This window comes from Sinocyclocheilus anshuiensis, unplaced genomic scaffold (assembly GCF_001515605.1).
Source record: "Sinocyclocheilus anshuiensis isolate Anshui unplaced genomic scaffold, SAMN03320099.WGS_v1.1 scaffold1737, whole genome shotgun sequence".
Lineage (NCBI taxonomy): Eukaryota > Metazoa > Chordata > Actinopteri > Cypriniformes > Cyprinidae > Sinocyclocheilus > Sinocyclocheilus anshuiensis.
In genome coordinates, this window is record NW_015540975.1 from 27,597 (window position 1) to 44,045 (window position 16,449).

General features: G+C 38.5%; 1 protein-coding gene across 1 annotated transcript in view; it reads left to right on the forward strand.

Moving 5' to 3' along the window:
- LOC107690091 (protein diaphanous homolog 2-like) overlaps window positions 1–16,449 on the forward strand; it is a 153,940-nt gene that overhangs the window by 10,135 nt on the left and 127,356 nt on the right. The window contains exons 5-6 of the mRNA XM_016488329.1: window positions 5,378–5,482; window positions 10,963–10,983. Coding sequence (XP_016343815.1) covers window positions 5,378–5,482; window positions 10,963–10,983 — 126 coding nt within the window. The remainder of the gene's footprint in view (window positions 1–5,377; window positions 5,483–10,962; window positions 10,984–16,449) is intronic.

Sequence of the window (16,449 nt, forward strand, 5' to 3'; positions counted from 1 at the left end):
TAGTAACAGGTTTTGATCAAGTTTTAATGTCTTTTAAAAAAAATTGAGAGAGGTATACATATATCAAAAAATGTTGTCCATTTGACTTGCGTGCTAAATTATTTTTTGAAGCAGGTGACGAATAGACAAAATTTAGGTCATCATTAAAAAAAAAAAAAACTTGTGCTGTAGCTATCACATATATATCACAAAGATTGGGCATTTCTACACATTACATCAGGTTGGACATCAAACATTGTTGGTTCTTGTGTTTCTTGGGACCAAATATCTTTGATATCAAACATGGTATTTATATATTTTGCCTTCATGTATTATATGATCTAGAGGGAATCTGTTTCTTGGGGTTGGAGGGTATTGGTTGACTGATATTGGTTTTTTGACAGCCGATGCCGATATCTTGGTAAGCAGGGTGGCTGATATAAAGCCGATATAATTGTATTTATTTTAATTAATATTTAAGAAATTTAAAAATAATTTGAAAATGGATTAAAAAATAAATGTGTTAAATAAACATACTTATACTTTAGATGACAAAGTATTTTTCACAAATAAATAAATATTTAATAAAAAGTATAATAAAAAAAAAAGGAAGTAAACACTGTAACCAACAGGGCACTCAGTATTCTGGGAAGTTTGTGTGCATTGGGAATCATATTTTTTCAAATAAAGCTAAGGCAACACTCATTTTACATACAGCACACAGTGAAAATGACATTAATATGGCAGTGGGCAAATGCATAAAGCGCAGCATAATTTAAAATCAGTCACGAGTTTAAAGTTTGTCGATCGCGAGTCTCCAGTGAAGCTGAACTCTCCTCCTGTCAGCATTCCATTCACACGGATCGACGGAAGAGAACACGCGATCATGCAGGATACAAATGCACACTTCACAAGATCTCACAACTGGATCCGACTAAAGGCCCTTTCACACGGGACGCGGCAAGCGGTGGAATCGCCGCACGGCTGCCGCTTTCTCTTGTAGTGGAAGCGTTTTGTGCAGTGGCGGTGGTCGCGTTAAAACATAACGGAAATTTGTGTTTGTGTCATTCTGCCATTAATTGTTGTCATTATTAACCTTTTTTTCCCCCTTTGGCACAAGTGAAGTTGTTTTTGATGACTTGCCTAAAGAGCATACCTGTGAGGTTACGATTGAATGAATTATAATTTTATTTATGTCTCTTGATAAGATTTTAGATGGGTCATACAGTTCTGGGAAATCTACACTTAAAACAATCTTCTCCTCTATTTTTTCAATAGGCAGTTCGGTTAAATGTTCACTGATTGGTTGAAACCGACGCCAAGCGCCGTGCCCGTGGAAGCGGCAGGATTTTGGGTGCACGAGCACCGCTTGCGCTCCGCCTCCGCACCGCCAGCGAAACCGCCCGCGTTCTGCCGCTTTCTGCATGTCTCCCATTGAGAATGTACTAGACACTCGCGACTGCCGCGTACCGTGTGAAAGGGCCTTTAGACAGAACTGTTAACGACGACAGCGAACAAAAGGGAGAATGTGAGCACTGTGTGCTCAGGTGCTGCCACTCTCAGCGCCGTCAAAATAAAAGTCCCGCCTCGAGCGCATCGGCTAAACAGGAAAACTTATCGGCCGATTTAATTAAATCATAGCGTTTGTAAATTCACAGTTATGCTTAATTATGAAAATTATTTTTAAACAGGCTTAATATATCATGCAGCCTTGGAAAAAAGTAATAATGTTTTAGGGATTCTTGTCCGTGAAATGCTGCACTTCCGGTATTTTGGCGGTTAGTGACGCAGGCAATATGAAGTCGATGATTTTTTAAAATCGAATAGTTGAATAGAATCGACGAATCGCGACAGCCCTAATGCCGATATTTAAAAAATGCCGATATATCGGTCGACCACTATTGCAGAGCAATAAACTTTTATTTATTTATTTATTTTTATAATGTGACGGTAGAACACATAGCCGAACAGCATCTCCTGGTGTATAATTTTGCCTTCACGCTTAGTTTCTATTAATGTTATTGTATTTAGGCAGATAGCGTGTCTTTCTTTAAAGCAGGCAGATAGCATGTCTTTCTTTAAAGCTTTAAAATTTAAGCCCTATGCCTATTTTCCACTGTTTTCGAAAGTATTGTGCTAGTGACCACGTGGCCTGGTCATATGTAGAACTGAGTCATACAGCACGATTTCTGTAATCAATCACCTCGCATTCTCTGACATGGAGGGCTATAATCAGTTTGATTTGTTCATTTGTTTCAAATGTTTGCACTAATCTTACACCCGCCAGAGACTCTTGGCCCTCCATATTTTCTTGTTGCATTAGTAACTGCCTGTCACTCACATAACCTCTCAATTGCTGTTTTTGTTCTCAAGATAGCGGAACATTAAACCTGGACTTCAATTTGCTGCTTGACAAGCCAGGCAGGTTTACAGGCCTGAAACATGTTGCACGGAGCAGAATTGGCTTTTTTTTGTATTGAAAGCATAATAGTCATAATGAAGCAATTGAGGGAAAAACGCTTTGGTCTTCCAGCCGCCATTGACATTGAGATTATAGATCAGCTAGTCAGTTGGTCTCCATATAGAAAAGACTAATGAGCCACAAAACAAAACCACATTCAGCCTAATATGTGAAGCTGTGGGAGATCTTTCATACTCGCGTTTCCCTTCTGCATGCTCATGGAGCACATAGGAATCGATTCACATCATCAGTGTTAAGGCTAAATTTGAAGTTGTTCTTCAATATACAAACTTGAAGTATTGACCGAATGCAAATAAATGAGCCCTCCCCAAACACACTTTAATGCTGGTGGGCAGATCTCTGAGATTGCAGTGCAGCGCATGGCTCTGCAAGAAAAATAAGGGTGCACTAATGTGGTCAGTCATCAAAGGGCTCTGGTAAACACAGGAGCTCTTTGACAAATGAAAGCCCCAGCTCTTTGATGAAGGGGGTTAGTGGCCGTGGCACTAAGCATATGATATTCTCGACTTAATGTGTGCATGAAGAGAGAGAGCCAGTGTCGCTGTCCTTGCCATTGTGTGTGCATGTGCGCAGCTGGACTCAAGGCCTGATAAAAATGCACAGCAGTAAATCCTTTCATGAGCTGGGTGATGGCGTGTTAAGACACGGGTGAGGGTTCTTAACGCGCCTCTCGTGCTGAGAACCAGCACTGGCAGGATGTGACATGCCAGCTCCTCCGGTTTGCATCATCATTCAGTCAACCACAGCTATTCCTCCAGCACCATTAACATTCAGATGGAGAGAGATGCGCCTAGTCTGGAGAAGGACTCTGGGATTGATGAGGTCAGACCGTTACCCCTGCAGTTGCAATCACACCCCCAACTGCTCTTCATCCTCCCTCTCCAAACTGTACTTGGGGAGCATTTGGTCAGCACACTCAGATGCCATTTCTCCATTCTTCTAGCTGTTTTGGGGACTTCTGCCTTCTGTTGCATGTACTTCAGTTATTTAGTAAATGCGCTAGATGCACTTAAATATCAGTGGCAGCATAATTGTGACAATCCTGTTGTCTTCCAGATGGACGGAGAAATAGCTTGTCCTTCAACTTTTGGCTTTGTATACGCTGCTGGACTCTCAAAAGTACATTTGGCTTATTTTGATGTATGGCACTTTGACTGATAAGTGCTCTTCCGGCTGTCCTTACAAACCTAAGCGGATTGCTTCTATTTTAGAGATTTCCTCAGAAGCCCAACGTAAAATAACCCAATTGACCAAGATCAAACATGAAAAATTATGCCTTTTTTCCTCTGGGAAACTTGGCCACTCTCCACAACAATTTAAAGTAAGAGATAGATCTACTGATTCCCATTTCCCTGGCACTCCTCCTCTGTGCCCTTGGGAGATCAGACTTGCTTGCCGTACACATTGTATCAGGGACGCAGGAAGTAGGGGTGCTGAGGGGGCTGCAGCACCCCCTGTTTTCACATGGGTGCAAATGCAACGCCAAGTTTGTTCATTTAAATTTATTCAGTTTTAGCATTTAATAATTTATTTGTAATGATCTCTGAAACGTAAATTGTAAGTGGGCTATAATAAACCCATGTTTATCTTTATAAACATGATAAATTTTACTTGTGATGTTTTCTATATGGGATGATTAGCCTAATCCTCATGAACACGTGACGCTGGCGCGTGGTATCAGACATGAACTATACAGAATGCGAACAAGATTAACTTTAATACAAGGCGATAATGGCGCAAAAGTGAATTTCAGATTTATTTTTACATTCCCATCCCAGCAAAAACTTTCCTAAATCGGCATCCAAACAACACCAGCCCCAGCACGAGCACTGACATAAGTGAACCAGCCCACCCCCCCACCCTTTCACCCAACACAGACACACACAGCACCCCCAACCGAAAACATCTTCTCGTGCCCCTGCATTGTATTGTCTTATTTTTAATGGTCTGTATTGGTAGTATTATTGTTCCTATGGATGACTTTACAAAGTTTCCTCGCCACTGATTAATAGAGTTTCAAGTTGGAGTATGAAGTAACCGTTCTCAAACTGTAGCTGAAGAGGAAAAAGGCACTTATTTATACCTTTGCCTCAGTGGATTCGGCTGTTTCCATAAAAGGAATCAATTATGCCAGCCCTGGCCTTTGATTTAATAATTCCAAGCTTTGAGGACATAATTAATTCTGATGGGTAAATCATACTGGAGAGCGGGAACTGGATTAAGGAGCAAATTAAGATACCACATCAACAGGGCACACTGATTCATTAAAGGCCTTGTTTTACATGAGGAGAGAGGAGAGAGACAGTGGCTTCATGTAAAACTTGAAATGTTCATCTTTGAAAAGATTCACCAATTCAGTGAATGTGCTGTTAGCCAGATGTAGCAAACGCACAGAGTAACAATTTTCAAAAGTGGCTTTTTTTAAGTGGTACCTTCAATTAAAAAAATAAAGCTTGATGAATAGATGTGCAAGTAGCTTCGAAATCACCAACCCTCACCCTTTCCTCCTTAAGTCATTGTTTGTCATTTAAGGTTTTCTTCTTTGCGGACACCCACACACTCACAGGGCTCGAATGCATAAAACACACAGTCCCTTTTCTCTTCACCAGAGGGCAGCATGGCTCCATATCATTGCAGTTTGGGTGTATCTCAGGAGAAAGACTCTTGTGTGCATTCAACATCTCCTTGACTTGTCATGGAATTGATAAACATATCAAGGATTCATTACTCTATCTAACCTTGGCTCTGTAGGACAGTGTCCTTACTGTGGTCATGAATGTGCAGTGAGAACAATTTTCAGAGTTTATTTCCAAAAAAGAAAAAAAAAATGTTATATTGAAATATTTTAAATTAAATTGTTATATTTAATAAAATTGTAATAATATATATTAAATGTATTTTTGTTTGTTTCTACAGGAGGACATGAACCTGAATGAAGAGCGTAAAGCCCCCCTGCGAGGGAAGGACCTGAGCACTAAACGGGAGATGGTGGTCCAGTACATTTCTGCAACAGCCAAATCTGTAAGTGCGCCACAAAACACAGGGTGGCCGGTCTTAGAAAGAGAGAAACAGACAGAGGAGAGAGTGGGGATGAACCACATGACGAGACACTATGGAATAATGAGCTTAACCTGATCTGCCTTCTGCCTCTCTCGCTAAAGCCCCAAATCTTTGATTGCTGCCTCCGTTTTATTATTTATTCTTATTTATTTATTTTGTATTTTTTTCTCCTCTCACATTTTTTTTCCTGGGTGCTTATCAGGCTGCTTTTGTTGTATTGCACTTTCCAAACGGGGATCAAGTTTTCATTAGAATTTGGTACGCATCACTGTCTCTGCTCAGTAAGCTGAAACATGGCTCTTTCATCAGCGCAGATGAATAAAGGCTAGAACGCCACCGCCTCACGGGGTAATCCAAGGCTTTTGGAGCGAATTCTCTTCATTCCCTTTATGAAGTAGGTCCAGCCGAGGTTAGACTCCATGTAAACCCCACGATCCCCTTCACCCACTCCACTGCTGGCTCCTCTGGCTGGCCTTCAGCATCTGTTTTCATTAGCTTTCCTCCCGGCTATGATAATTAATCAGCATTATTAATAATGATGATAATCAGAGATGATTGAATTCTGCAGCAGGCTCATTGTCAGCCCTGCGAGCCTGGCATGTATTGTGAAATATGATTCACATATTAGTATTGTAGTCTCAAAGCAGGAAGGAGGAGGGGTTTCCTGTCTCTCTACACCCCTGTAGCCCCCTCAGCACCACCAGAGGCACTCACCAGCAGCATGTCACTGTGGAAGCTATACACAGTGCTCTGACAAGCAAGGAGGAGGTTTGGAACGTGTGCTCTGCATTCTAAGGAAGAGATGTGCTTTTATGTGATAAGAGATGTTTACCACAGGCACAACACACTTTTCCCTGTAATGCTCAACTGTAGCACCCAGAGATCTCCTCCTCCTCTTTTAAACATTCAGCTCAAGCTACTAACCAAGCTGCATACCATATCTGCATACTGCCGATTTTGTGGGAGTAGTGCAAATATTCAGCCTTTTTCAAATTATATTACTGTTTCTTTTTATAATATTGTTGAATATGACAGATTGAATGTATTGAACTTTAAGCCAGTGCTATTATAGGTGGGGAAAAGTCTTCTCTGATTATTTATAAAGTGCCCTTGTCTTTTATGATTTTTGATATTTACCGATCAAATAGCATTTATGGCTCTTTCTGGTGACGAACATTGGCAATCAATATGAAACTGTATATGTATCCATTTACTTCTGTAATGTGATATTTTTTCTGAGTGAAATGGTAAAGAAAAAGCAGTAGGATTGCCTCTATCCATCAGAATTTTTTTTTTGCATCATAAAAACTGGTTGGAGGGGAGAGATTGAAAAATTGGTGATGTTAAGAATTAAATTTGAGAAATGTTATTCAGGGTTCCCATAGTCATTCAAATAAAATTATACTATTTTTTTTTTTTTTCCAGGCCTGAAAGTTTTTTTTTTTTTTTTTTTTGAATAAAGATGGGAAATTTTGGTAGTGATTTTGTTTTCTAGCTGTACTCAGCTCTACAATGTTTCATTGACAATAATTTGCCCTTCTATTGCTAAAAAACATTATTCAGAAAGCACAGAAAAATATTGGACATTAGTTTAAATTAGACTTTGGACATTAGTTTAAAATGAACATTAGATTTAAACCCTGGTTATTTTGCTAAAAGATCACAACATTTTTGTTTATTTTAGTTATTTTTTAGACTTATAGCATATGTATTGAGAAAATAAATAGGTCGATTTTGATTCCATGTTGATTTATATAATGTTTTAAAATTTCACGGCTGTCAGAAGCATGAGATGGCAGATGTAGCAAATCTTTTTTGCTACAAGTGTTTTTTCACTTGACTACTGTAAATAAAACCGTCATATTCTGTTTTCCTGCCAGAGATCACTCTCGGAATCATTGTGCGAATGCACTTTCTTTGTATGTCGAGTAGCTACCAAGGGTGTTTTCGAGTTGCGAATTTTTTCGAGTTGCGACTAATGCTTACACGCACACTGACACACGTCCAGAGAAAGTCACTCCTGTGCTGTCCGTCTCAGACTGCACTGGGTCAGTGTCCTCTCTTTGGTTGGCAAGTGGGAGTAATTAAATGGTGGTCTGGCGGTAGAGGAGGCCCTTGGTCTTCGCTTGAGCCACTGCAGGTGTAATTTAGCAGGGGTGAACGGGACCAAGAGTAGACAGCATGGAGACGGCCTCTGCACACCTCTGCATTAATAACCCAAACCCATCTAAATAAAAGAAGGGAGAGCGGAGTCCATCCATCCCACTTAATCTGCTGCTATCTCCCCGAGTGTGCCAATCTGCCTACAGTAGATTGTGTTTCAGCACACAGCTTTACAGAGCAAATATTAGTGGGAAAACAAACCCATCCGATCCACTCCTGTCGCAGCCTGCCTTCTTGCCTGTCTGTGTGCGGCAGACTCCCACAGCTCCTGCCTTGCAGGAGGGCAGAGTGATGAAATAAAAGAAGGATGGAAGAATAGAGAAGTTTCACACCAGCGATGTCTGTCCTCTTTGATAGCTCAGATATTATTGCTTGCTTGACAGAAACTTGCAGCTCCCATGGTTAACAGCTCCTTTTATTATTTACAGCTAACACCTCTTTCCTTGCAACACATTTGTGCATGCTTTCATTATATTATGTGATCACACCTTTTTAGTTTGTTCACACTGAACATTTGTGAATAGCTATTTGCCAAAAAAAGTAATATATAAAATGCATATTTATCATTATCATTAAGTCCTTTGCATGGCTTTTGGGGTTTTTTGTTTTTGTCTTTTTTGAGAAACAAGCATTTTCTTCTTGGAGGCATCCACTTGAGTCCTTCAGCATGCAAAACTAAGAGCCCTCATCACACTTTACAGAGGGTATCAGTAGGATACTTTTAAATGACTGCCTCCACAAACTATAATGTCTTTTTAAGGGAAAGTGCCTTTGCATTTAAATACTCAAATACATACGAAATAAATATTTAAATACATAGTCCTCACAGAAACATATTATTGTTTAAAAAAATAAGTAAAAAATGCATTAATTTGAATTAGTACTTCACGCACGAAGCTGTTTGATGTGACATAAATATTTACATAATTTCACAAAATAATAGCTGTATTTTTTCCTGTGATCTGTGTAATCAGCCTTTGCTTGTGGAGGTGGCACACAATATTAAGAATCCAGGGTGTGTAGCTTTTAAATAATAATGTATTTATTTTGTTTTGTGGAATATGTAAATATGATGTTATTAAATGTTATTTGTTATTTATTATTATTATTTAAATGTATTTATCTTATTTGTAAGAGTTTCATTTTCATGTCCTTTTAAAAATGCTAAATATCATTTGCTAAATAATTTTCCAGGGAGTATGTAACCTGAGCATAACTGTAAGCCACATGCATTGAAAACCAATGTTGCCTTGATGCTCTGCAGATGTCCTTGACCGTTAGCTTTTCATGAAATGCTTTCTCTCTTTTTCAGTCTCTGACAGGTGTGTCATTGTCCTCACGAGTGCCAAAGCATGCCTACAACTAACACAGTCATTTCCCTCTCGCTCTGTCAGTGTCGTGAAAAGCTTTGACTTTGCTTTACTGTTTCGCTCTTAAATTAAATTATTTATATAAGGAACGGAATGTGTCTAGGCAGGGTCTTTGAAGGGGAAGGAAAAGATTTCTTACCCAGGATAGTCACCTAAACATTGTCAAAACTGTGGTATTACAGAGATTTTGAAATGGAATGGAAACTTAATTACAGCACAAGTTGTCGTAATCGTTTATGACAGTTTTTGAGCGATGATCTGATCCTGTCTAGGATACAGGAGCTAATAAATAAATGACTAAATGAGTAGATTTGTATCATGGGGCATTTGATGGTCATGGGAAGAGCTGGAACGAGGATATAAATACCCGTCTCTTGATATGATGACATTTCTTCAGAAGTTTGTTTACAGGAGCTACTTCATAATAGAGCTTCTTCATAATTAGCATATTACATGACTGCCTAATTCTGCATTACAACAGTTTCCATCATCTGGTTTAAGTTTTCTTTTTTTTTTTCCCACTCTCCATGCTCCTCAGGAATTGACAGCATTAATACCACAGTAAAGTGACAATGAGGTGTTGTTTTGTGAAATTTGTGTTAGCAGCAGCTTTTCCCCTCAGGCTCCTCCCTGACAGTTCTTTATGGGGTTTCAAGATAATGTCTGTTCTTTTGATCAAGCTGCAGTAAAAATACAACATTAATCAAACCCAGCCAAACATGGCACAGTGCTAACAATATTTGGCAGCTGTCCAGCACGTCTGGTGAAAGCAAAAGCAGGTGACTTTTTTGCTTTGAGTCAAGACCCAAACCCTTATCGATTCTTTTGAGCATATTTGCTTGGGATATGGAAAATTGGACTCGAAAATAGCACTCTATCAAGAGGTTACTCTGTTAAAATTGACTTTATTATAAACCTTGATTTTAAAAATGTGATCGTGGGAGTTTAAAACAAAAACCAAGGACAGCTATGTTAAAACAAAAAGAACAGATTACAATGTATTTAAATTTAAATTTAGAAATGCATTCGGTTTTGTGTTTCGAAGGAATTGAGAATTGTTTGAGTTAAATCTGCTATTACATCAGTTTCAGTTGTACACACAATTCTGCTCTCAGAGAGAGAGAGAAAAACCTTTCTAAATATTCATCCTAGTAATTGTCATTATGGCATGGTCAAGAAAAAAAAAACATGCTGACTTCATCAATCTCTGAGCTGTGATGTATAATTTGACACTTGATAGAAACTACCAATGACATTTGATTGATTTTTGGCCTTTGGAGGCATTTTAGGAGACCATCTGCTCATGAATAAAATACCACGTTTGGGTTAATTTTGTAAAAAATGTACTAGATTCTTACAAAATTTTATTGAGTGATGATTATTTGAGGATATTTGTACTGCTTGTCAAAAAAATTCCCTTAATAGAGAAACCGCTTGATTGTCATGAAGTAGCCTAATGATTTGCGGTTTAGAAACAATAGATTGTTGAGATGGGGCATTCTTTTATATCCTTTAAAACATGACATTTTTGCATCAATCATTTCATCAGATGTTTTTTTTTTGTTTTGTTTCTCTGCACTCATTATGCAAAACCAATGAGCGACCAGAGAGCCACTTTTAAAAATTCAATTGGAGATAAATTCATAATGATCTTTATGTTCCAAGCAGTCATCAAAATGGCAGACATTGTCTTTAGTGTCCGTCTGAACCCTCTCTCTCCACCCTGTTAATTTGTGTGTAATTCTCAGATGAGTAGGCAGCGTAGCAGAGAGGGCCAGTGTGCCAGCCATTTAAGTATAAGCTCTAATACTTCAACAGGATAGTACCGGAGAGATTCTGGCCTACTAATGATTGTGCTGTTTGTGTCTTTTTGCACATTAACTACCCTCCGCTGACCGCTGCATGCAGATAACTGGGAGCAAAGTTGCGGTAAGTAACACAATTATTTATTAACTTTTGATTTGTTGTTGTGCAATCTCTCTGTCTTTGCTGTATCTTTCTCTCTCTTCTTCTTCCTTTTTTTTTTGAAAATATCTAGAAAAGTAATCTCTATGGCTTTCGATTTCTATTTTATTTTCAGCATTAGTGTAGTTTATAGGCTATAATTTGAAAAAGTTCTATTTTTTTTCTCCCAATCTCTGCATGTAAATTGCACATTTAGAAATGAGTGATTTCTCAATTGTGCTCTCTGAGAATAAACTAGGACCTTTTTTTGTTAGTTTAAGCAGTTTTTCTTTGAAATGGATCACTGCCTAACAGATATTAGCATTTAAATATTGTAACATCAGGGATGAGCAATAGTTTTTAGGCAAATAATCATAATCTGTGATCTAATCTGTTTATTCTAATGTTCTGTATATAAATGGGTTTCATTGTGTTCATTCTTCCCCCTCCCAGACAGCGTTCTGAGAATGTATCACTTAATTAGATTTTCCCACACACACACGTACCATGTTGATTGAACAGCAGAAAAGATATTGAGTGCACCCCCTACCCCCCATCCTATAAATATGTTCCATTTTGCAGTTGGACGTTCAGCACAGCCCATTTGCAAACCATGTCTTTGTCCCAGTCACATTACAGCATGTCACTATTGTTTCTGAAATGTTCATAGCTGCTCATGTTGTTATTGTCACTTACTTTCGCCCCTTGCCCCCCACTTTCTCCAAAATGACAGTAATAATCTTTATAAATATATACTGTCTGGGTGATGGCAATGTTTCCTCATTTCACAGCTCCGTAATGCTGTAATTGCAGACTGGCTTCTACTATTTCATGTAGTGCGGTCCCATAGCCCATATGAGGCTGCTTGTTATTTGTTTTATTTTATTTATTTAGAGGGGCTCCATTATTGCCTTCGCAAGTGTCACTTGTCATTTAAAATGCTGTTTTATTGTGTTGCCGAAGCTATGAGAAAGGCCCGTAGATGTACGTGAGGAAGCTTGAAGATAAGGTAGCACAGGTAAATGTTGTTATTTACAATACAGCAATAAGCTGCCACAACAGACTCATTTATTTGTAGCGAAATGGCCCGTTCAATCAGTGCTCTCATGCCGCTTGGCATAGAATTGTGTGTCGAGTGATTTTTCTATAAACTGTCAGCAATAAAACATGCTTGATGCTGATGAGCATGGAAGTATGTTTTGAATGTTGCATCACTTCTTAGGATAGAGCAGGAAGGTTACTCTGGGATTGTCTCTATCGAAGAACTGTCTGACAGCATGCACCACAAACAAGTCCTCTCATTTGGAAGTTTCTCACAGTTCAGAGGTTCCTGTACTTCCTGCCATTTTATCTGACTTCTGCATGCACTTCCTACAGATGGGAGAGTGTGAGGGCTTGCAGGGAAGCTGTCAGCTCTCATTCTCCTTGTTTCTGTTTCTCTCTTTCCCAATATCCCACCTTTATTGGGTTTTATTGTGGAAACTACGTTCAGTGGGGCCAAGATGACGGCCTCTCACTGGGCAGATTGCTATTTCCACGCTGTCAGTGCGGTTTGGAGGCAGACCGACCTGCCTGAGCCACATCATCCTCAGGGATGAAATCTCTCCGGCACGCTCTCACAGGGCTCAGATTCACTGGTCAGCATGTCCGCATGCTGCTGAGTCACATGCGCTTCAGCAGTTTTGTATCAGTGCAGCTTGATTGTGATGATGATGGTGACCCAAGGGGGCATAGGCATACCTGCCGCCCCGCCACGGTGTCCGATTGATCAGAGATGTTGGTGCTTTGATTGTCAGGCTAAGGATGATAGTTTGTGTGTCAAAATGCCCACGTTTTATCGACATGGAATTGATGAGCCCCTCTGTGAGGGAATGGAAGACTGCAGCTCCCTGTGCTTAAATAAAACACAACCAACACACAGATAACCCAGTCAGTGTTTGGCCCTGAAGACTGTTCCACCGTTACCTGTTAAGGTCACATGACTTGACCTGCAAAGCTTCTCTAGACCTCAGGAGGAGATCAATAATCACAAAGTCAGCCCAGCAGTTAGTAAAGACTGCCTGTTTCCACGGAAACATGGCGACACGTTCAGAGTTGTGGGCAGAGAGAGAGAGAGGAGTCGCTGAGACCTCAGGTACTGGAGTCTGCTAGGACTGTTAGAGTTCAGCTGCTCTCTGAGAATCCCTGGTATTGTCGGCGAAAGAATAATAGACAAAGCTTGTATTTTAGAAATGATTTAGCTTCTTTGCACATGGGACAAAGACTTGGCCCTTTCTCGGGTGAAATGTCATGGATCTTGCAGTCATGCTAAAGTGTGTTGTGCTTAAATACTCTCTTTGGAACCAAAGAGTCTTGAAAAGCATATGTGGAAAAAGAGCAAAACCCTGGCGAAGAAAGATGACATTTGTCTATTGGTTTCCATCACAAGTGTTTTTATTTTGCACAAAACAAGTTTGGTCGTTAGTATCTAGGATATTTTTACAGTCTGATGATGATTTTTATTTAAATTGCAGGCATGTTCAAGTCTTGTCTGAAGTGTCATATTTACGAGTTGAAGGTACATGAATGGCACCACGAAGCCGTTACATTACAAGTGGGAAAATTCTGAACTTTCATTAAGCCCTGAGTTTACGAGTCAGGGTCTTGTTAGTGCGAAAATATGGCAGACACAATATGCAGCATTTGTATTGATGTAAAATTAGTTGAAATGGAACTTTTTTTTGCAATAAAACTAGCAAAAAATCAGATTTACATAATATAATAGTATTGAGCATATATGATATATAACGATTCAGTTAATAGCGCCTTCAAACATTTATTAAAAACACCTGATTTGTTATCATTTTTTAGAAGTAGAGGTAAAAAAATCTTTTTTTTTTTTGTAGAAAAGGTACATCTTGCTCTGATCAAAGTGATTGAGCTTGATTATGATGGTTTTCCATTATATTGTATGGTAATGATTTACCTCCTTGCTCTTAAAATGTCCAAAGAAAGCTTGTTTTTGTGAGAGTTCAACTTTCCTTCAAATTATTTCTTAATTTGTGTTTCTTTCTATTATCTTTGCTGTGTGCTGCATTATGGGTAACGTTGAATATCCAATACAAGCTCTCCAAGGCTTTTGTTGGAGTTCAGTAGAGTAGTAGATCGCCTCTCCTTCCTCGCTTTTTTGTCTCCTTCGCTTCTGTATAGTCCACAGAATTTGTATTCCCAGGCAAATTAATATCCTTGGCATTTGTGTGGGGCTCCACTTGTTTCATTGGTAGACTTTATACCCAGTATACTCCTGTTCCAAAGCTCATCTCTACCACGGCCATACAGGCTCATTATAAGCACCTGTTTAAAGGCTTTTCTGAAGTGAGGGTGCACGTGCACCATGTCCTTTTTCACTCGCTCTGGAGAGGGCCCCTTTTAAAAATACTAAGTTTGAATAAAATTAAGGACAGCCCATCCCCACCTATTACGCCTGAGTCTGAAAGGGTCTCTTTGTTTCTGTTTTGCAATTAATGTTGATTGCGTACTGGAGGCTGAACTGATTTGATAAGAAGTCTTAGGAAGCAGAAAGAAAGTTTGCCCTATGGAAAAATAAATCGAATAACCCCCTCTGAACCTGGCCATCATTTTTATAGATACATTTTAATTAGGATGAAGGAACTGTGTTGAAAGAATATAAGTTCTATGTGATGTTTTTTTCTTAGTTGATTTTTATTTATTTAAAAAAATTTGTCCGTAAATATTTAGTTGTGATAAATATTGATGTGATTTAAGAGCAGGTTTTACTAAAACATTTTTTTGTTACAGTTCTGTGAGGTGTTATTTTACTATTTTTATGTGCTATTATAATATAGTAACCTTTATTATATTTTCAGTTTATTTTAATTTTAGTTTGACTAATCTTATGTGCTTTTGTCATTTTTATTAGTCATTTTATTGTCAATTCTATTTAGTTTTATATTTAGTACTCCAATTAAAACTTTATTTTTAGTTGCCACATTTCTATATAATTTAAGTTGCGTCTAATATTTATATTTTATTTTATTAATATATTTTGTATATGTCATTTACCAAAACAGTTTTTTTTTCATAGTTTTAGTTATAGCAACATTGATTCTGTGTGTTTTTATTTACATCATTATCTGCTATTGCAGTTTTTTTCTTGATAACTGTTTGAATACCCAATGCTGGCTATGGGAATATATGCTGGATGGGAATATGTATATATGTATATGTGTATGTATGTATATGTATATGTGTATATGTATGTATGGATGTATGTATTTATTTATTTATTTTTATTTTTTTTTAAGTGGGAATAACCAGTGTAAAATGCACAATTCTGGGGTGTTTTGGGTGTTTGCCAGGGTGTTGCTATGTGGTTGCTAAGGCGTTATGAATAGTTGTTAATGCATTGCTAAATGGTTGCTAGGGTGTTCTGGGTGGTTATTAGGTGGTTGCATAACAAAGCCCAAGCCAGACAAGAGTCTAAGACTCAGTGATATTCTGGTCTGTAGATATAGCTTCTGTCTCTCCTTTTGTGTAAGTCTGTGAGTTTTTTCCCCCAACAATTTTATCATCCTCTAGGTGAAGATTGTAAGTCTGATTTCTTTGAAAAGTAATTGCACACCTCTCCCCAACAAGCTATGTGATTTTGCAGTATCATTTATGCTTGCAGCACAAACGGTGGGGGGATGAGTTATGAATTTTAATACTTAAAATATACAGTATAATAGATTTTCTTTATAGTAGTTTACTTTATAATAGTTTACTTTAGCAAACACCACTGATAATGTGCTGTTTGAAATTAATTTGCAATGAAAACTGAGGTAGAAATCAAAATTATTTTCTGCAGTTATTGACACAGATGCTATCGATAGAGTTTAACATGAAAATTCCTTTAAGACAAGTTAATGGAATAGCTGCAGAGATGTTAGTAATTGACCTATAAGGTTGAGCCATGTTATAATACAAGACCTTCTCATGCTACACGAGTCTTTTTTTTCTGCCTCTTTTGGCTCAGTTTCATCACAGAAGCTGCTCAGACTCTGCATCTAAGAGACTGAGTTGGTCCTGTTGCTGTATCGCAGGAATCAACTCTGAGACCCACGAATTTCAGTTTTGTTTGCGTCTCCAAGCTCAGGCATATTGAAGTTTCTCCAGGTTGAAATCGGATTGACACTAGAACAATATTCATCGCAACACCTAACCTCATCTCCTGTGGGGTCTCAACTGATGCTTCAGTTGCTTGCTTTGTGCAGCCACAACCTCGCATACAATTTTAATGTCATTCAGTCAAGTGCTAATATACAAATGTCAAATACGATATGATTGATTTACCTTTAATACTATTTCCAGTCCCAGAAAGTCCCAGAATTGTTTGTATTTCACCGACCCTGTCTAGGTTTGGTGATTTCATATGAGAAACGGCAGGACTTAAAGGTAGCATTTATTTTATCA